This window comes from Trichoplusia ni, chromosome 5 (genome assembly GCF_003590095.1).
Source record: "Trichoplusia ni isolate ovarian cell line Hi5 chromosome 5, tn1, whole genome shotgun sequence".
NCBI lineage: Eukaryota > Metazoa > Arthropoda > Insecta > Lepidoptera > Noctuidae > Trichoplusia > Trichoplusia ni.
In genome coordinates, this window is record NC_039482.1 from 6549796 (window position 1) to 6572103 (window position 22308).

General features: G+C 33.6%; 2 protein-coding genes across 6 annotated transcripts; both read left to right on the plus strand.

The window, feature by feature from the left end:
• The first annotated feature begins 1270 nt into the window (after nucleotides 1–1270).
• LOC113494227 (uncharacterized protein DDB_G0283357-like) lies at nucleotides 1271–14399 on the plus strand. Of its 5 annotated transcripts, none has more exons than XM_026872469.1 (4): nucleotides 1271–1364; nucleotides 1733–1823; nucleotides 8585–13117; nucleotides 13408–14399. In XM_026872469.1, exon 3 carries the CDS (start codon nucleotides 8611–8613, stop codon nucleotides 12847–12849), a length of 4239 nt encoding a protein of 1412 aa, XP_026728270.1. In that variant the 5' UTR covers nucleotides 1271–1364; nucleotides 1733–1823; nucleotides 8585–8610; the 3' UTR covers nucleotides 12850–13117; nucleotides 13408–14399. The 5 variants fall into 5 exon arrangements, with proteins under 5 accessions (XP_026728270.1, XP_026728269.1, XP_026728266.1 ...); XM_026872465.1 differs by lacking the exons at nucleotides 1271–1364; nucleotides 1733–1823 and adding exons at nucleotides 1842–2148; nucleotides 6499–7516; XM_026872466.1 differs by lacking the exons at nucleotides 1271–1364; nucleotides 1733–1823 and adding exons at nucleotides 1842–2148; nucleotides 6499–7498.
• Nucleotides 14400–15864: 1465 nt separating this feature from the next.
• Nucleotides 15865–17809, plus strand: LOC113494231. Its single transcript, XM_026872476.1, has 3 exons — nucleotides 15865–16592; nucleotides 16983–17099; nucleotides 17463–17809. The coding sequence occupies exons 1-3, from the start codon at nucleotides 16406–16408 to the stop codon at nucleotides 17534–17536; spliced, it is 378 nt and encodes a 125-aa protein (XP_026728277.1). The 5' UTR covers nucleotides 15865–16405; the 3' UTR covers nucleotides 17537–17809.
• The last annotated feature ends 4499 nt before the right edge of the window (nucleotides 17810–22308 follow it).

Below are 22308 nucleotides of genomic sequence, written 5' to 3' on the forward strand. Positions count from 1 at the left end.
CCGGAAAAACATAATCTTATTTGAAAACTATCACGATGTCATCTACACACCATTTCATAAAACTTGTAACACATTACGAAGAATATTGAGTTTTTTTCGATCTTAATGTTTTTAATTTTGATCCCTGTTTTTAGGTTACTGTGTCAATTAAATTAGGACATACTGCCATTTAATTTTTATGATTGAACTGACATAATAATTAAAAAATATTACAAAGCGTCATGCAACTAAAAACTCGATTTAATTAACACAAAATTTCATCTAAATGAAACATATTTTTAAGCATAGCCAATCAGTTAAACGCAAATGAATAACACTGCACTTGATTTTTTTACATGTTTTGATACTTGATTTATTTCAGGGACAAAATCACTATAACTCGCTTAAATTAATTGCTTAAAACAATATTAAGTACAGTAAATACCTACGAGACACGTATTTTTAAGAAATACACATCTAACACGGATAGCTTTTCCATGGCAACGACAGTATGGCTGCCAAATTGAACAGAGCGCCGCGAAAATAAAATTATGAAGTATTCAAACAAGATTCAAACATTTTTTTCATAATATTACTTTTTTAATTAATTCGTTCAAGAAAATAGATACGGATATTGAATACCTTCCCGTAAACCGACGTAGTATTGAGTATGTATTATATTATTACTAATACTTACTAATATTACATAGAGCTATAATTATTTTTTAAGGGTGAGCGACGTTATGCGGATTCGATTCCCGCGTAAGACAAGGGTTTGTGGGATCCACGAATGCTTGTCCTGAGTCTGGGTGTATTTGTGCATGTGACTTGAATGTGCATATGTGAAACCACCCGCGACACAAGCGTCTAATAAGTTAGTGCGGAAGACGTTTTAAAACTAAAAGTGTTCTTGTCAGTAAATCTATTTTCATAGCCTTCATTCCTGTCAGCGTGACGTACCCAAGTGGTAAAATTGGAACCCTATTACTAGAGCTCCGGTGACTATCCCTCCGCCAGGCTGCATCTCATGAAATGTGATAGATGTTCATAGAAGAATGCCGCATTAGCACCAAATAATAAAAATCAACATCGAGGTTGAATTGATTCGGTTTATGACAGGTTTTGTTTTTTCCAATTTGATTTTTTGTGCCCCCTTTTTCACGAGTACGATTCGCAATTGGCTGACAAAAAGTTAAATAATGAAACATAAGCGTTTAGTTTTAAATTAAGACAAATTATTCAAAATGAAGTCTGTTCTTGAGTAAACAATTTTTTTTTTCAAAGTGAAGTTCAAATAAACTGTTGGTCTGATTGTTCCAGGTAAGGCGATGGAAGAAAAATATTGTAACACACCAGCAATAATATTCAATGCAATGCAAATATAAGTAAGTGTACCTACATAGAACATAAAGTAATAAGGAATTATGGCTTTTTAGCTACAAAAAAAATGGCCAAAAAAAATATGAAATATCAATTTTATTCTAAATGTAGACTTCTTAGATACCCCTTTTCAGTATATCTATTCCTCATAATTGATAAACAAACACAGAAAAAAATCTGTTGAACATACGTTATGAAACAGCAAAATAGAGCACTCTTAATAGAGCTATCCGAAGTGCAACAGGAGCTCATAAATCAATATGATTTCCCGGGCGCACAGCGCCCCCCCCCAGTTTCAAGGCCGAAGCCGGCAGTTCGGAGCATATTTAGTATAGTTACAGGCAATACAGATATAGTCTGCTTGCATTCGCAGGTACCCTAACCACCCCTCACATCCCTTCCCCTTCGCTTCCGCGCAGATCGCAAGTCGCATTCGAGCGCCAGACCACGCATCGCATCGTCAGGTCAGTGCTATTTTAAATAATTCCTCTCTCTGCATTTTATAGTGTCAGAATTTTAAATGTATTGAAGTTGGAAATAACTTAACGCCTAGAATACTGAGGATATTGTTAAATGTGATAGCCTTTTCTTTGAGGAAATATAGTCTGTGGTTCACGAAGACAACGAGAACAATCCGTTTACCAAGACCCGGCACGTCGCGAGTAGCTCTGACACTATACGTCATAACACAGTTGGTTTATCGTTTAGTTTTTTGTTTACAATTAAATCGTGTTTATGTTATCGTCATTTGTTCGAAAATCTGTGTAAATTAATCAGGACATGGATACGGTAAGTGTTTTTTGCTATATGTGATATTTTAAGCATTAATATGGATGGAAAGTGTAAAATCGAAGTTTCTGTATAGATGGAGTTTCTATTTACATGCTCTGCGAGTTTTGAATTTACGACCAAATATCTTTAAAATTTAACAGATAATACGCATGCGCGCTGCGTCCTTTTTGTTTCACCCTTGCCCTATAGACTAATGCAGAAAACCAGTAATCTGATTTTAAATTTAGTAAAGGTTTTTGGTTATAATCACTAGACTCAACTATTAGTAAAATAATGGCGCAAATGTTTACAAATGTTTTTTTTATTTATTATTAGAATACATAATAATTGAGATCTATGTTAAAAAAAATGCGAAAAAAGGACAGCTAAAGATATCAAGCACTATTGTTCAATTTATTTATCAATTATTTTCAAATATATTATTTATATGTAAAGTGTGTTAAATATAAATGCGACTCAGTAAACCAAATAGAAAATGTTAGAAAAAAAAGGAATCTTGTATTAAAAATGAACATAGTTGTCTGCTGTTGCTGTTCTATTTATGAATTTGTATGCCCAAGGTTCACATTCAATTTTAATGCGGGCACCACTGATTTTTTCAGCTAAGTAACAGTGTTTTACAAGAAGTGACTGCCTATCTGACCTCCTCAACCCAGTTACCTGGGCATCACAATACCCCTTATTTAGACTGGTTGTCAGACTTTCAAGGTTCTGAGTACCTGTAACAACTGTCAAAGATTTATAAATAACAGCCGGGAACCACAATTTAACGTGCCTTCTGAAAGACAGAGTCACTCGTTATGACAAAGATGGTCACCCATGTACAGACTAGCCGCGCCATGCATAGGTTAACCTGTGATCGATTCACTTAAGCAGTTATAGCTTAGCCACGAGCTCCGCATCCTGAATATACTACAAATATTGATAATTTGTATAACCTGGTGTTTATTAATGTTGGCTCTGCAATGACTCGTTTAAATATTTTATTCTGCTTTGAAAGTGATCATTTGACAGATTGTAAAATTAACCAAACATTACGGGATACATGTACTTAATTCAATTTGATTTTATGCTGCATTATTTTGAATTGATTTCAAAAATATTTTTTTATAATAAATATTGCTTTTTGTTGTGATTGTGAACAAAATGCTTACTCATGGAGGCAATAGGTGCTGATGTTTTCGAACCCTAGTTCGTTTGTCCTTTTTCCTTTGATGTTTGATGCCCATTGGGTTTTTGTTCAAAAAGTGTTTTTTTTTTTTGGTATATTTTATTTTTACTTTGGTGTTACATGCAATACAATTTGAAAGCCCTATGATAGGACTCTTACTGATTCCATGAAACTATGCAAAAGCTTTTGATCAAATATGGTTTTAAACATCTCGCTTTACTTGTTTGTTACAATCCGTGAAAACTGTCAATAGATTGCTCGTAATACGAAGTGAGTGTAGGTTTAGCGAGTAAACATATAAAAGATTTTTCAGTGCAATTCAATACTTAATTAAAGTTTAAAAAATATATGATACATAGAAATATCTTTTTTCGTAAAGACTATCGATTACTATAAAATATGGTCGCATTTATAAAAAAAAAAGAATGCTACAAAATAGGGTCGCATTTATAAAAAAAAAAATTGAATTTTGTTTATCCTTTTCAAATTCCATATTAGATGAAAAATATAAGTGTTGATGTAAAATTTAGCTTGTGCTATAACAGATATACAGCTGCACATATAACAGAGCAGCCAAAGATAGATCTCGATGGCGTGCAATTGGGGAGGCCTATGTCCAGCAGTAGACGAATATGAGCTGATGATGATGATACATGTAACCACGTCACATCTTTTTTGGACATTTATGTGACACAGTAACCATGGCTTAAAAACTCGTGAGACTTTCCCGAAATTGTACATAGCACACAATTTTTTAATTTTTTATTCTTTTAGTCTTATTAAAATGTTGTTAGCGATTTATTCTATTTGGAGACTATCAGAAATTATTATCGCGAAATTTATTTAAAGTTTCGTAGTATTTTAAAAGTCGTTTAGTATTTAAAAATACTCTTAAGCTCTGAAGAAAAACAAAGATGACAATAAGGCTCGGTTCATATACTTTGAAGGTGTGAATGAACAGTTTTGCCTTTTTTGGGTTTTAAGAGTCAAATCGTAACCTAACTCTGTGGTAACCCTGTCTCTCTCTCGGTGCGTCCGTCAGTAACAAGGCTGTAGGTATCTTAAACAACTAAATGCTATAAATAAAGATCGCGTTTAAAAAATCTTGTTACCGTCATGATTGGTGTCTATTTTTGTTTCCAAATTTTTTTATTTGTCCTATTTGTAAGGAACCCTGAAAACGAGCCTTACACGTACTTGACTGGTTTTAATTTAACATTCATCTGTTCTGTCGTTACACGATGCATAGTCTGATGTAAACCGCGCTGGTGGTAACGTACTCGTCAGCGTGGACCAGACATACTTGCTAACACATTTCAAATGCTCTGAACTTCGCACAAAAGTTTAATGAAATCTTTTTGAAGTAAAACTTTTTCTACGCAAGCTTGACTTGGGGTAAAGGTAAGCGTTACGAATAGTGTGATCCGACGAAGCAAACGCTAGTAGACTGGGGGATGGGGGAAAAAAAATAGAATATTATATTTGCCGAGACTGAGCAAAAGAAGTTTCACTTTAGTCATAATTACACTCGTTTTTTTAGGGTTTCGTACCTCAAAAGGAAAAAACGGAACCCTTATAGGATCACTTGGTTGTCCGTCTGTCAAGACCCTTTTTCTCGGGAACGCGTGGAGGTATGAAGCTGAAATTTATATCGATTACTCAAGTCTACTGTCCCTTGCAGCCTCAAATTTCTAAGCCAACGCAATCAAAAGATACAGCCGTTTATGCTGCAAATTTTCGACACTTGCAAGGGAATCAAAACCTACAGGGTGCTTCCCGTGAACTCAGAATCTTGAAATTTGGTACGAAGCAACGTCTTATAGCATAGATAAAGGAAAAATTATGAAAACCATAAATTTTTAGTTACATCACATAATATATATTTTTTTAATAATTTTAAACTTACTACCTATTTCCTCATAAACGCGTAGAGGTATTAAATTGAAATTCATACCAAATACTCAGGTCTATAATACCTTTAAGCTGTAACAAAATCAAACTTCTATGTCAACGCAATCAAAAGAAACAGCAATTTAAGCTGCATATTTTGAAACTCGCAAGTACTCGCAAGGGAATCAAAACCTAAAGGGTACTTCCAGTCGTAAGTCGACCTAGAATCTTGAAATTTGGCATGAAGCAACGTTTTATAGCACACATAAAGGAAAAATTCCGAAAACCTTAAATTTTTTGTTACATTACAAAATATATATTTATATGACTCGATTGTAGTAATGAACGAACTTTGTAAACCTTGCAGGTTTGTACGGAACCCTCGGTGCGCGAGTCCGTCTCGCACTTGGCCGGTTTTTTTTTGACATTTGAGCGAAATTCGAGTATACCCTATCCAATATACCAAAATAACAAAAATAAACTAAGAATCCAAACTTCTCAACATTTTTTTTATAAAATAAAATTTAAGATAATTGGTTGTATTTTTCTTGCAGCACAGTTACTATCTTCAACATAATGACTTATGTAATTTATAAGGTTCACTTATTTCACGAATGTACACTTACACAATTTAAGTAATAAAAACAATAAATAAAATAAAAACTTAAGAATAACAACAATAAATAACGATAAAACAAGGAAATAACTAAAATATGAAAATACGAAAGTACGCTAGCATCAACGAGTAAAAAAGCATGGTGGTGGTCATAGTACTACCAAATCAAAAAGCTTCTCCTGTCAAGTAAAATATTCAGGTTTGAGGTATTCCTTAAATTGTCACCATATGAAATAGCGTTGAAGTTTGGAAAAGCTGTCTTATTAGGTGCCTTTTAAGGTACGATTTGCAAAGCATAAATATGAATATTTAAAATTACATTTTAAAGTGACTCAATCAACTTATTATTGTAGTCAATTTCAGACTTTTATAATAAATATCTAATTATTCCAAATAAATCCAGCCATAAAAATATGACATCGAAAAACTCTTTGAATGGTTTGTTTACACTATATTTTTTGGGTATTTTGGATAGGGTATAGGATAAACATTATTCTGCAATCTCACTTATAGGTATATCATTAAACAACAATTAAAAATGTACATTACAAAATATTTGGTTATATTCGCATCTCTGTCCATATTTTTGTTTAATGAATTACAAAATGTAATTGAATATAATATTAAGAATTGTGTTTTGGTTAGCCGTTAAGTGTGTGTTTTTTTCTAGGGTAATTATGGGTGGACTTATACCAGAGACTCAGCTGGGTGCGATGCGGTTCACGTTAAAGAAGAAGTAGATCACAGACCTTTATCCCCAATAGTGTACACAACTAGACTCGAACAACTAGACATCTTCAGGAACAACACAAAACATAAAAAAGCAAAAAAAATATATGAAATTGTCGCCCAACAGAGTAAGCCCGTATTTAATCCTCTCAAGCGCAATACACTAGGCTGTCTTGGAATAACACATCAAAGATTAAAAGAGAAGATTCATATAATCAATTCAGAGGTGCATTCGGGAAAAAGTACAAAATTTCGTCGGTATGAATCCAATAGTGAGAAACAAATGTACGCTGATGAAGATTGTACCGGTAGTGACAGATCAGCCAGTGACAGTAGCTTGCAGGAGATAAAACTCTCGGATACACCTATAAAGCCCCAGCACCCCATAAGCAACCCAAATGGTATCATTATTTATGATCATCAACAAAATGAAGCCGAAAAATATAGCTTCGATAAAAATTACCGCGTAACGGATTATAAGAAAGTCGATGACAATATTACGGCCGCATTCAATGATTCGCCATTTCACAGAGTCTACTGTTGTTGCTGGTTCGAAAGAGAAAGATTTCTAAATGTATCTTTTCCTCAAGAAACAGCGAAAGGCTTAAGAAAACCACACAATTGCAGACCCGGTCATTGCTTGTGTTGCTGCAAGATAAACGAAACAGTATCTACACCGCAACCTATTAATGACTTGGAGAAAACGTCACCAAGTACTTGGTTCAAGAATTTAACAAACAATGTTCCGTTAAGTTGTTTTGTATCGGATACCGACCAGGCACAAAACAAGAGTACGGCATCGAATAACCTTCTTGTCAAATGCCTAACCGTACCTCCAAGCGCACCGAAAACGAGGAGTAACCAACCAAAAGAAAACGCAATATTTACAAATCCAACGAATCTTCAATTTCCTGGTGAATATTATCAGATCGGCTTAAATGGTGAAATTGAATTATTATGTAAGAATGTAAATGAAAAAGAAAATCTTTTAAATCTTAAAAATTTTAGTCTTTTTAGGTTTATGTTAATAACTAATAAATATAATATTTGTTGCTGGTATAAACGTGAACAGTATGCTTATTCATTGTTACAAGAAGGAGTTCCTAGCAGTTCTGTTAATTTTATAAGAAACCCGCATCGTTGTCTCATAAACTACTGTGCTTGTTGTTGTAAGCCAGAAAATACAGTGAAATCTAAACTTCAACTATTGCCTTTGACTGCCAGACATTCTAATGATGTATTATACAATAAATCCCTTCCTAATGGTAGAGTTTCGACTATAACAAAAACAAATTTCGAACGTTTCCAATTTGACCATTCATTTTACATTCCATTAGAAAGCTTTATTGTTGCTTTGCGACTGCCGATCGCCGACAGTGCAAGTGAAATTAAACAATTAAAAGAGCCAGAAAAAGTTATAGAAATTTTAACAAAATTTAGTCAAATAAAGTTCACGATAAAAGGGACGCTTGCAAAACACACTGTAGTTGCCGACGTTGATTTGAAAACTATGTCGAAAACGGAATTGTCTATTTTAAAGACTACACTTGACTTAATTAAATCTATGATTGTAAATAAAAGACGTTATTTTACAGAAAAGTTTGAGAATAGTAAGAAAATTATTGATATTAGTCCGACTCTAAACGAACAAGAGCCGGTTGCATCTAAAACATCCGAAACGTCGTCGTCATTGACAGAGTTATTGTCCAATATAGCTGCTACGACAAATAAACAGCATATCGCATCCTTCAGAGAATATGCATCCATCAATTTTCCAGAATTAGAAATTAGCCAGGGTAGTTACAGTTCTAATAGAAAATCTAGTGCTTGAGTTTTCAATAAATGGGTAAACTTAGTAGGGAACTCTTGCAAAAGAGACTCTTAAACCTAATATTTGATCCAATGTCGGGTACTATATACTAGAATTTTTCGATATAACATACAATAATAAGAATTTAAAAACTTAAAAATAGACTCAAGTATACATTAAACGCAAAAAAACGATTCTGTGTGCTATTTCATTTCAGATAACAAAGATATTCAAGCAGCCAAAATGGATTTACACAATGGTCCTAATGCATCTCATAATGATCAATTAAGATCAGTTCAAACAAGACACAAGGATAGTAAAAACAAAAATCACAAACGAAAAGACAGAAAATCAAAAAGTAAAAACAAAGCGTCGTCGAAGTCGAAGAAAAGCAAAACACCCACCATTCATAAAACACCCCTAAACAAGACAGATGAGTTATTCGACGTCCCGTCTTCAGCAGTTTTATCAAATTATACGTTTGTTCCTTCCCAAAATGGTGGTAATACCGTAAAATTGAGAAGGATGAGTACTACATCGCCACCGTCCACACCTGCAGCATCATCAAGCAGAGTAAAAAATAATGAAGTGCTAAGCGAAGCACAACCAAATCCTAAAAAAGCTGAAAAGGAGGACTCTTACAATATGAACGCAAATACCTTAAATGATCCTACAACCTCTGATGTTACGCAGGGGTTCAAAATTCCCAAAAAAAGGACTCGTTCAAAATCATTCGCAAAGGAATCCTCTGCAATCAAGAAACGACGTAAGTCTTGTCCGTCTTTGGATGAGTGTTACGGCGATTGTCCGAATGCATCCTCCAGCGCTCGTAAATATAAGGAATATAACCAAAATTCATCAAATATCTCAAGAGAAAAACAAGGAAATAATAAAAAACAACAACTACACGAAACAGCCATAGACCATAGACCAAGAACTAGGCAACGGACAAAAAGTTGTTGTATACCAGAGACAAACAAAGATTTATTGGCTACCAACCCCAAAAAAATACCGTCTAGTCCTAAAAGTTTAGTGGATTCCTTGTATTTTAGCAGCCATGGAGATGCGAATTGTTCAATTCAACAACAATCCAAACCAAGACGGAATAATGTTTCCGTAGATAAAAGTCATAATAGTAACGAAACTATAAATGAGGCTACCAAGCCTTTTCAATCCAAAATCATACACAGAGATCAAACAAATAGCTTGCCTTCTTCAAGTGTTTTGCACAACGTCGTATCAAATCACAAAAAACGGCCTAACACTCGCAAAGTTGTTAATCACGAGGAAGTACCAAAAAGCGCTTTACTTGGCGTAAATAATTGCACTTATGTAGACGAAAACGCAATTAACGATGCAACTATGCATCACAATTCTACGTTAAAAAAAGAGGATATAAAAATCAGTACCAAAGGGCTTAAAAATAAACCATGTATTACTCATCATCGTAATTCTCGTTACATAAAAAAAAGTAGCTACAAAAATCTTAGGAAACAACGTTTGTCAAATAATAAATCTTTAATCAGAACCAGACGTAGGTCAAATTCAACTGACTACAAGAAGATTGGGAAGTTAATTTATGATAAGAGAGCAAATATTATCAAATTATCAGGCGATGTTCTTTTATTTAAATTAGAAGATGGAGCAAAGAATTTAGGTATCAAATCAATAAAAAAAAACATGTCCCTATTCTTACTCTGTGTTGACGATTCTTTTGCTAAGACTAATGACATTCAAAGTATAGATGAGATTCTTGAAGAGCCATCTCGAAATACAGATAAAATTCAAGATTTAAACGAAGATGACAATGCGATTGACCGAACAGAAGATGCGCCGCAAGATTCAAGTAACGCCGTTGGTTCCAATACGCTAGAAAAACATTCACCAAGTAAAAATATACTAAGGAATAGCATATCCGAAGGATCTCATCCATCTAAGCCAATTAAAAGTGAAATTATAACGAATGATTCTAATAGTAATTCCAATGTAAAAAAAAATACCCTTATTCATAGTTTTTTGTTGGGGGATTCTATAGATGATACGGATTCTCTTCAAAATATCTCACATGAAATTTCTAGTGCAGGTCTATCACAAACACCCCCAATAGGCCCCTCTCACGGAGATTCTAATCATAATCTGAATGATGAATCAACCTCAGCCCATAATCAAAAATCGAATCCCAGCACAAACAGAAATCCATGTGAAAACAACAAAGAATTAGCAATGAAAAGTGAAGTGAAGAATACTACTAATATTGAAACACAAAACGAGCTAAGGCTAAACACAGATAAAATTCAAGATTTAAACGAAGATGACAATGTGATTGACCTAACAGAAGATGCACCGCAAGATTCAAGTAACACCATTTGTTCCAATAAACTAAGAAATAGCATATCCGAAGAATCTCATCCACCTACGCCAATTAAAAATGAAAATACCACAAATGATTCTAATAATAATTCTAGTGTAAGATCCATAACCTCTATTCACAGTTTTCTGTTGGGGGATTCTATAGATGATACGGATTCTCTTCAAAATATCTCACATGAAATTTCTAGTGCAGGTCTATCACAAACACCCCCAATAGGCCCCTCTCACGGAGATTCTAATCATAATCTGAATGATGTATCAACCTCAGCCCATAATCAAAATTCGAATCCCAGCACAAACAGAAATCCATGTGAAAACAACAAAGAATTAGCAATGAAAAGTGAAGTGAAGAATACTACTAATATTGAAACACAAAACGAGCTAAGGCTAAACACAGATAAAATTCAAGATTTAAACGAAGATGACAATGTGATTGACCTAACAGAAGATGCACCGCAAGATTCAAGTAACACCATTTGTTCCAATAAACTAAGAAATAGCATATCCGAAGAATCTCATCCACCTATGCCAATTAAAAATGAAAATACCACGAATGATTCTAATAATAATTCTAGTGTAAGATCCATAACCTCTATTCACAGTTTTCTGTTGGGGGATTCTATAGATGATACGGATTCTCTTCAAAATATCTCACATGAAATTTCTAGTGCAGGTCTATCACAAACACCCCCAATAGGCCCCTCTCACGGAGATTGTAATCATAATCTGAATGATGAATTAATCGCAGCCAATCATCAAAAATCGAATCCCAGCACAAACAGAAATCCATGTGAAAACAACAAAGAATTAGCAATGAAAAGTGAAGATACTACTAATATTGAAACACAAAACGAGCTAACGCTAAATACAGATAAAATTCAATATTTAAACGAAGGTGACAATGTGATTGACCTAACAGAAGATGCACCGCAAGATTCAAGTAACACCATTTGTTCCAATACACTAAGGAATAGCATATCTGAAGAATCTCATCCACCTATGCCAATTAAAAATGAAAATACCACAAATGATTCTAATAATAATTCTAGTGTAAGATCCATAACCTCTATTCACAGTTTTCTGTTGGGGGATTCTATAGATGATACGGATTCTCTTCAAAATATCTCACATGAAATTTCTAGTGCAGGTCTATCACAAACACCCCCAATAGGCCCCTCTCACGGAGATTCTAATCATAATCTGAATGATGTATCAACCTCAGCCCATAATCAAAAATCGAATCCCAGCACAAACAGAAATCCATGTGAAAACAACAAAGAATTAGCAATGAAAATTGAAGATACTACTGATATTGAAACGGACGTACCTCCGAAGAACGGTTACCATCGAACTCCTGACGTTAGGCTCACGGATAAACAGAAACCGCCAGATATCACTTTGAATGATGATATTACTACTGAAAATAACACTTCACATGCTTCCACAATGCAAGATTTATACGATGATATAGTAGCAGTTGTTAACAAAGCGGCTCACACTGTAGGTGAGCATAAAGTACAGTACTTATTGCATTTAATTGAATTTAGCTTTTTTATAGCTGATGATAATGCTGGCACTGCAACTTCCGAACAAAATGATAATCAAAAACCTGATTCGGTTGCAAACGATGCCACTGTAAGTAATAAACAAAAACCCAAAAAACCTGCTAAGTATCGCTCTGTTATGATGTCAAGATTAATTGACAAATTGAAAGAATTCGAAGCAGACGATGATAATATAAATATTAAAATCAAACATGAGTCTTCTACTAACGCACCTGATGAAACGCTGTCTAGTTCAGGTTCTGAAAATGGTACTAACGTTAAAGGCTTGACCGCCGGCGCGTCAGAAAGCAGTACCTCTCATTTAGTGTCTAAAAATGGAACGAATAACAGAACTTTGAACGGTAATGTTAAAGGCAATATAAATACATTGAAGGAGGATTCTCAGCAAACTGCTTCAAAAAATTCTTTAAAACAAGATGAGGCTGTAAATATAATGATTCAAAATTGTATTGACTGTAACATTTCAGACGAGAGGGTCGAAAGATTAAAAATATTGAGAAATGTATTGCAAATTGAAGACGAGACTGACATAGTCATAATTGATTAAATCAGACATGATAATAGTAGCGTCAAAAGGCGTCTTGAAAAACTAGCTGTAGAAACCCAAAGATATTCTACTAGTCAAAACCCAGGATACTTGTTTGTATTCTGGGTGTCCACAAGTCTTTTCCCAGATGAACTTTTTGACTTCATCAGCAAGATTGATATATCCGTATCCATTGCCACCAACTCTCACTCTCAACGAAAAGCTCGCTATCTTGGTTCTACGAGTAACGCAACCCTGAGGGGTTGCAGCCCGAGAAAAGATCTATGAGGTCAGTATACATTTTTCCCTTTCGCTTTTTTAATGTCAATAGGAAAGATTTTGTTTACAGTGTCCGTCTAATACTTGAATGCATTACTAGGGATACGTATTTTTTTTTGTCCTGCAAACTAGCATTAGCAACTCATAAAAAAACAGTCTCGGGGAATAAGGCTAACGCAAGACAAAGTGACACGAGGCCTATGTCTAGCAGTGGCAGGAAAGAGGCTGCGGATGTTGTTAACTTATAACTGTACTAAAATAGTGTAAACATTACAAATAATTCATGTCTTTTTATTTCAGTTCGTGACAACTACAATACATCCTCGCAACGCATCGGAACTGTATGACGACATCAAGTCTACTCATCAAATTAATCATACAACTGTATTTAGTGGGGGCCTATCACAGCCTCTTCAAGTAAGATTTTGCTGCACCGTACATTGCGTCGTCCGCCTTGAAAGGAGGTAATAGGCACCCACTATGAATAAAAAAAACATGCTTCCTATATGTATGTATGTTAAGTATCCTAGCATTTATATGTATATTTAAATGATGTTCTATAATGTAGCACTATATAAAATCTGTATATTTTGACTTTTTGACATACTTTCATACTTATGCTTATCTCAATCTTCAATGCTAATCCGGGGCTATAAACAGTCGATAATCGATTAAAAAGAATAATGAGCGGAATCCCTTAGATTCAACCTTTTTTATCCTATCTTTGTATGTGGTTATATGTAGATCAGAAGAGTAATCGTATTTTCAAAATACTTAAGGGAATAAACATAAAAAAGTTGTCACTACTATTTTATCCAAATCTAATGACATGGTAAGACGATTTGTTATTTAGCCGGTAAACCAATAACTTAATGGGCTATACTTTTACTGGGCTATCCAATTGTAAACAGATAAGTTATTCATGCAAAAATAACCAGTAATATACATTTTTTTGTCACTGTGTGACTTGACATCGTGACAAGGTAAAAGGTATATGTATAAAAATTATGTAATATTTTTAGGAAACTTAAATTTACTTAAAGGGACACCCTGTCCCCCTGACTTCGGTTATGCGTTGATTTGTGGGACATCCTGTATAAGTGTTCGTGTAAAGACAGTTCAATTCATGGACCCTTGTTGTTGTTTATGTTTTTTATTTTATGTTTAACTTTAATGAACGATGATTAAGTTAAATTTATAGTACTTACGTTAGTAAAGTTCGCCGTTATATAATTATATGATTTAATAAATAACTTATTGTTAAGTTAATAAACAAAAAAATGTTATTTATTTTACGTAATTCTAAATGTATGAAAATGTGATTCGTAGAAAAAATACATTCATTTAAAATTTAATTTAACAGTGAATGTGTATTTAGTGAGAAAATGCAGTAAAACCTATGGTATAAACCCATCATGACGCATGTTGTATTGACCGTAGCAAACTGCACCTGTATTTTCAAATAATTAATATTATACTTGATAATTAAGTTACAACACTAATTATGAAGCCCCTTAAACATTATGCAAATTATCCATAAAAAATCGATGAAAAGGCTGTGTAAATGCAGTGTAACACCAAAACGTCACTTATACTGAACCGCCGTCACTTTGTCAACATTATATCCCTGTCATTTTAAGATAAGTTTAAGTTAGTGACTGAAATAAAGATGTAAGGTCTATTGATGTTGTTTCAGGTTTCTAAAATTGTATTGTGAAAGTAGCAAATTAGTAATATTAACCATTGAGAATTGTATTAATAAGTAACTATTGAGAATTTAAATATAATTGTATAGATCAACAAGTGACTTCTTTAAATGTTCATACATCTTAATTCCGCTGTATTACTTATATTTAAGGATTTAGAATTTTTGATTAGTAGATCATATTGGATAAAATGATATTTTCTAAAAATATTTCTTGCTATTAATGTTTGTAAGGTTGGAACGATAGGGTAACGTTTATTTCCAAACGTAAATACGTGACCAGCAACTTACCTACGTTGTCTTGTTATAAATAAACGCAAAATATGTCGGAGAAATGTAGCCGAACTATTTTATAAACCTTTATCGTCGACGAATATTTTAAAATTAACATTTTAATAAGTGTCTATCTATATTATTCTTCGATATACGTATTTCTGTGTATTCATATCATATCTGTAGGGAAAAAAGTAGCGCTAGTCTTTTATCGTTCATTGTAGAAAATTTTAGAAAAATAAAAATGAACAACAAATATTGCTTCAATATCCCACGATCGTGTTTTATTAAAACCTCTTTCTTTCTGAAACACCCAAAAATATAGAAACAAATATTTGTAAATGTAATAAAACTTTGTCTCGTTGGTTTAATGTTAGCAAGACCGACCATCGGACATACGGTTACGGGTTCGAAGCCCGCGTAAATACAAAAAACATGACTTAACCTTGATCTTTGAGAGTCGTCATTACATTTCTAAAAATCTGTATTACTACATATAGTCTCACATTTCATATACATATTATGAAATCGAGTTGGTACACTGTTAGCGCCAATTCGTGTAGTGGCACGAGCAGAAGCTGCTTTCTTTCGATCGACAGGTAATGATCCGGATAAGTTGATAGCTCTCCAGTCCGTTTATTTAGGTGCAAAAAAGGTAAAAAATCTTAGTGTCGTTTGTAAAAAGTCATATTAAATTAAAAAACGATTGATATAAGTGTCAGAAAGATTTGATTTGGTAATTTTTCTCTTTGTTTTACAAAAGACAAATCAAGTCAAAATCAAATACAAATTGTATAAATTCCTTGAAGTAGGTACAGATCGGTAACTCCTTCTTGGTTTGCTTCGAAAGCACCAGTTCAGTACGGAAACAAATAAAAAAAAAACAATGCCAAAGCAGTATCTGGAGTAAGACCGCCGCTGCACGTTGGTCTGGTCTGTAAGAGCCAAAATGGGTGCGATGTTCAGCTACAGGAAATATTACTTCAATACATTTCAAAACCCTCTACTAAGTTTTTTTTTAAGTCGCAACACTTGTTGTTTTTTCAGTAAATCCTTCCTTTTTATTGAAACGCCCACGCCCGAGAGGCCGAGACCCGAGCAGAGCCGATCTCCGACCGAGTTCAACGCGTCGTCTGACATTTTGCGACTTCCTGTCCTACCTAAGCGCGCCGCAACGTACGTCGTACTCGGAAGCGGTTTGCCGTTGATACCGGTGGTTGTACACTTGTTGTGATAAAATAAATTGTGCTTAATTTTACTCAATTATCATTGTCGTATTGATCTTTACTATCTGAGTAGTCTTCTTCTAAATCGTTTACGATGACTGTTACGAAGAAGCCAAAAAATCCGGAGGATATTGCGTTTGATGAGGAACCTGTTCTTGCCTTGGAAAATGCGTTTGCAGCATTTAGGCTGACTCGTCCGAGGTCCCCGCGGCCTCCTCTGCCTGCTATCTTCTTCAACAGCACCTATTTCGACAGCTTTTTCCAACGCTGCAACTACTGCGGTGAGTTTTGCCTATTAATGTGTTGTATTTGTTTACTAAACAATTTTATCCGACGTTAATCGTAATCTATTATGTAAAAATCTTGATTTTTACTGTTTTATTTTGTTTTGTTATTTATTTTAGCATATCTAGGAAGTTTCCATGCGACATTGGAACGGAAAACAAAAAGTATTACAAATCTAAATTCCTTTTATACTTACTCAACTTAATTTTTGATATTTGATATATACTACACATATTTGCATAAGTAAATGAATTTCGTTACTTACTTAATTCACTATGATAATTTTTATTTATTATTTTTTTATTATCATTGGCAAATTATTCATCAGCCATATATAATACCTCCATAGATTATTTATAATTATAGACTCTTTGTTCTTCTTGTAGTTACCAAATACTTCAATCTGGAGCCATGGGACCTGACCCTGGGCTTCTACGACAAGGACTATTGTAGCTGCTCCTTGAAGAGGATTGTGAACCGTGTCAAGGGCCTGCCGGAGGATAGTAAGTAGCTCTATACTTTTTTTAAATCTATTATTTATGAATCTTCAGTACACAGCTCTATACTTAAACTTCAATTAGAATCAGGTGCTACAGTTGTATAATATAAATTATTAAGTTCTTGATTTCTCTGACAGTTAAAGCACTGAATATAATATTATTGAATTTCAACGTTGAAGGCTGTGTTTTTTGCCAAAGCGATTGCATAAAAAAAACCTTGCATAAAATCCATTCTTTATTAATTATTTTATACTAAATTGTAAAGCATAATTATCAAATAAATTTATTAAAACAGCTTTTTAGCAGCATTAGCGAATAATTACTATAATATTTCAGCGAATTAACTTTATTTTTTTTCCTTTACAGCAGGACTGAATACTCTGAGGGACTGTCCTCACCGTGTGATTCCTCACAATTTCGCCCTAGAAATTGATAACTAATGACTTCCACAATATTATATCCCAGTGGAAAGTCATTACCCCACCAATATTTATTTGTAGTGATCCATGTCTATCAGTAAATGTTGCTTCATATTGTGATAATTTTTTAATCAAATTTAAACTTTATATTTTTTATATTGAGTTTAATAATTGCAGCTAAGCTGGTAGGAAAGATTTTGACCTGTTTGGCTATCCTCAGAATTGTATATCAAAATAAAATATTAACAAGGTGTGCAACACCAAAGAGTTAACTTGCACAGCTTAACACAAGGGTAGTACTGTTTTTTTTTTTCATGAAGGAGTTGAAAATGGTCTGATTGTTTCTATTTTGTTTTGATCTAAAAAGGACTGGGGTCTTAGATTGTCTATTTACTTCATGTATTGATTGTGCCAAATTTACTCTGAAGCGCAAAATCTTATTGAAAGCAGTGATTGTAACATGCAGGGATTAGGATAGGGCTGTTAGCGCGATTGTTTTTTTATAATTAAGTTTTAATGAATACTCAAAAATTACTCAATTGAAAAGCAGTAATTATCATGCTTAATTCTCAAGATTACAAAATCATCTTGAAGTTGACTTTTTTTAGTATTTTTTATTATTTAGGTTATTTAATTTACAGACTTTAATTTATAGAGTAAGTTTTTAATGATGGTTTCTAGTCATTTTTACATTTATATTAATATAAGTTGCTGTATTCAAACTTGATGTATTTTGCTTCTCCCAATACACCTTGTAATCCAATGTTTGTTTCATTTATAAAACTTCCCCATGATTCAAAACATCTTATTAAGCTGATTGGCATATTGCTACTTAAAATATTTTTCGTATAATTCTTGATAGGAAATAGTTATAAATATCGTAACTTGAGCTCTGGGATTAATAGATAGGATAGGGCTTTGAAATAATTTATTGAACAAATTAAGATATAATGATATCTCTTGACTATTTTATAAAAGGAAGCAGTTTTCGCTTGTAAAATAAAAACGGGACAAGACAAAATTCGACTCTATCCCGGCAGCCTTATTCACCCCTTTTTACCGAAGCTATTGTGCATTCCTAATAGCATATCGTCAAAAGATCTAGAGTTAATGAAACTACAGACTGTAATCGTTATTGTAACTATAAATTAATCTCAAACCAAATTAAAATGCGAACATAAAATAATAGAGCGACACAGGGAAACTATATTGATTTGACCTGAGCTCTTCGTACGCATAGGTCTCGACGCAGGTACCTAGTACATGTCTATAAACCTATAGTATCTGCCTGCACTGTGCACCGGACGAAGCAATCAATAACGAGACGAGACAGAGAATCTGCTGTTGCTAGTGGATTCTGAATGTTTTATGATGTATGTACCTACACTACCTACGTAGAAATATGAATAGACATAGCGTTCAATGGCTGCTGTCTGCTGGTCTATAAGTTCGTTTTGTAATAATTTGGTATTGAATGGCAGGTACATATGCATACATCTTGTGGTAACAATTAATTATTTAGTTAATCAAAAGCAAGATAGCTAGTAAAAAAGATGGTAGAGTTTTGATTATTTCATAAAAATATCTCTACTAAAAGATGCTACTAATATTATAAACGCGATAGTTTGTACATAAGTAGGTCTGCATAGATGTTTGTTACTCTTCCACGCAAAAACCGAAATTTGGTACACTAATATTTTATAACCTGAATTAACAAAGAGGATAGATTTCTTTGTTCCCGGAGTCGTTGCACGCGTTGGTCCAACGGTCAATCTTTCATAAAAATGACTCTCCTTAATTGTGAAAAAATATTAAAATAATGGATGTTTTATCGACTTGGGTATTTTTTGTTGTTGATGTTTGAATGAAGATTGAATGAAGAGCTTTTTTGCAAAAGCTTCATGCCAAGTAAATTTATCTATCAGGTATATTATTTAAAGGGGAAGAGAGCATACTTAGAGAAAAAGAAGGTGACAAAAGAGATGATAAATTATAAGCATCTACACAACAGATACGTATATAAATGTATTAGTAGGTAATCAGTGATTCCCTTTTCAGTAGCGTGTAAGTAAATTTTGTATAAGGTACAATCGGGTTGAAGCATGGAATCCATGTGTATAAAAACCCCTTAATATCAATAAAGATTTAATTTTTTTTATAAAATTGCTTGGTCCGAATTCCACTAGCAAGACCCTAATTAGTTAGAAATAAATATACTTAGTATGTAAAGTATTTTTTAATATCACTATTGGCTCATTAGTGGATTATTAGTGATTATTAGATTACTACAAAAATAATGATGTGCCATTCATTTTATCATAATTCACACATGTTGTAACCATGTTAGATGAAATCAATTTCACAATAAATTCACATCTCGCATTAGTGAGCGAGATGTGAATTAATATTATTCATCGTTCTATCGTAAAATACGAATTTGGCGGGACAATCAACAGGCGTGCTATTCGTCAAACTTCGGGTGCGTTCGGCTTGTGACGCAAATGCAAGGATTGCAGGCAGCCTATAGCGTATCCGGCCCGCGGTCTGCCCCCCGCGTGTCATGAATGCGTCTGCCATCGATCTAGCCGTGCTGTGAGACTCCGACTGGATTTATTACAAACCCATTTGAATGACTCGATTTATGATGCTATAGGTAAGTATGCATTTAATATGAACGTTTAGGGTGCGCGTAATGGGGGTTAGGACATCGACGCTGTGTAAAAATATGAAAACAAGTATGGATTCTGAGTTCGATTTTCTAAATTAAGTTTATTTGAAGAAGGTTCCGCGATTAAATGGTTATGTAAGATTATGGGCCTTTAGGTATATTTATGACTAATTGTGGTAGCTACTAGTTAGTATCTAAAAAAAAGATATTTTATTCCAGTTTGATGTTTATTATAATTATCTTAGGAAGACATGGACTGATCTAATTTGCTGCAAGATGGCTATGGGAGTTCCGCTATAAAACGAGAAAACCCCCTCGAGTTTGGGTTCTTTTCATTTGTATTAAGGAATTCATTGATCCTACATTTCTGAAAGTTTTGACAAGCCTTGACATACTACATATTATTAAATTGATGTGTGTAAAATGTTCTTTTTTTCTGTAAATGTATCAACAGTGTAAACGTATAAAACGTATTTGGTTTTTTTTTCTTTCCATTTTTATAGAAAGACTACTTACTATTTTACGCTGTGCTTGCATAAAACATAATATTTTATAAAATATACTGTAAATACCTACATCTATTTTTAAAAAGAGTAACTTATGGAGTTTCTTGCCGGTTCTTCTCCTTACGAATGACATTTCGGAACCGAGCAACTACAGTTATCCTTGTAACTTTTGATCTTGACATAAAAAGGTATGCTTCAAAGCTGTTTAAAAAAATGGATCATCTTTTCCTTGGCTGGAGGCTTTTAAAATTCGCTGATGAAATTTAAAAGTTGATGAAAAAAAAGAGTTCACTTAAATTTCATACAAGCATTGACACTTGTTTACGAAACAGTTGTTTCATCACATAGACAAACCATTAGTGTGAGTAACGTACCTTGAGAAAGTTCATCAAAGTAGTAAACGAAAAAGAACCTTAATGCAGGTTGCGTTAACATTGTATTCCTTTGTACAGACTGTTCATATATTTATATGAGTATATCTTCTCAAGTTTGTTTCCACAACATTCGTACAGCACGTTACGATATTTAAGACAGGAAATTTATCGTTGTTATGGTTGTTCGTTGCTGGGGAAGATAGTTTTAACTTAAAAGGAATCCAGCCGGTAAAAAGCTGCCGGAGCGGAACCTACCAGATTTCTTTAATACCTACTCAAAAACCACTTTCACAATAACATTTTTTTGACTAAAAAAATGTTACACCTTTATACTTTTTGACCTACGTAGGTTTAAATTTAAACTCTGTTTAAGTATCGTAGGGAAACAAACTAGCGTATTTACTTAACTCTACTTACCTTATCTGGAAAAAGAGTTGCTGCTTCGATGCTCATATGAAGAAAATTGACGTAATTAAATATATAGTCGGCATTTAATACGTTAATTTAGGTGGATAAATTTCGAAATTGTGTAGATTGAAAAAAAACAAAACTTTAAATATTATTTGTGCGTATTTATTACATAAAATGACATCAATAAAAATTTGTGTAACTTAATACAATGGAAACATTCACAACATAAGAAAAGAGTCCCCTACCACACGTTTCGAATATCGAAAATTGTTCCATTTTCAAAGTATTTTTTTAATTATTTGATGCATGCCTAATTATACTGAGGCTTAGGAGACAGAGAGACTTACTCTTTTCACCAAGGTCCTTATGTTTTACGATATTTGTTAAGCATTACCACCACCATTGGCATTGACTTACACGGCTGGGTATATGCCTCTTTTGTATATGAAATTCTCCTCTGCCTCTCAGATGCGAAAGGCGAGAGAAGACAAACATATCCTATTCCTGTTGTTTTTATAAGTATAAATAATACCTAAAAGTTTGTTGCTACCTTGGGCCGTCTACGTCCCTTATTTTATAGAGCAGGGGATGGTAGATCCCCATCATATTTTAGATTAAGGATCTCAACTCAAAGATTTTCAAGGCATGAACGCATGTTGGCCCTGTGTCACTCAGCGCTCTGCACGCCTTCTTCCCATGAAGTCTCGTGAACCTTAGAAGACTTAATATTTCGATACAAACCGATAATACCAATACCCATAATAATTAGGTATAGCACAATGTAATGCAGTTGACTATCGTTTAATACATTTCATGTTTTGATGTGCATCTTTT

Excerpts from the sequence above, each read along its gene's own strand:
- LOC113494231 (XM_026872476.1), top strand. The coding sequence starts at position 16,406 with ATGACTGTTACGAAGAAGCCAAAAAATCCGGAGGATATTGCGTTTGAT. Across the intron at positions 16,593-16,982 it reads CCAACGCTGCAACTACTGCG|TTACCAAATACTTCAATCTG; the intron begins GTGAGTTTTGCC and ends TTCTTCTTGTAG. Across the intron at positions 17,100-17,462 it reads CAAGGGCCTGCCGGAGGATA|CAGGACTGAATACTCTGAGG; the intron begins GTAAGTAGCTCT and ends TTTCCTTTACAG.
- LOC113494227 (XM_026872465.1), top strand. Across the intron at positions 7,517-8,584 it reads TGGTGAAATTGAATTATTAT|ATAACAAAGATATTCAAGCA; the intron begins GTAAGAATGTAA and ends ATTTCATTTCAG.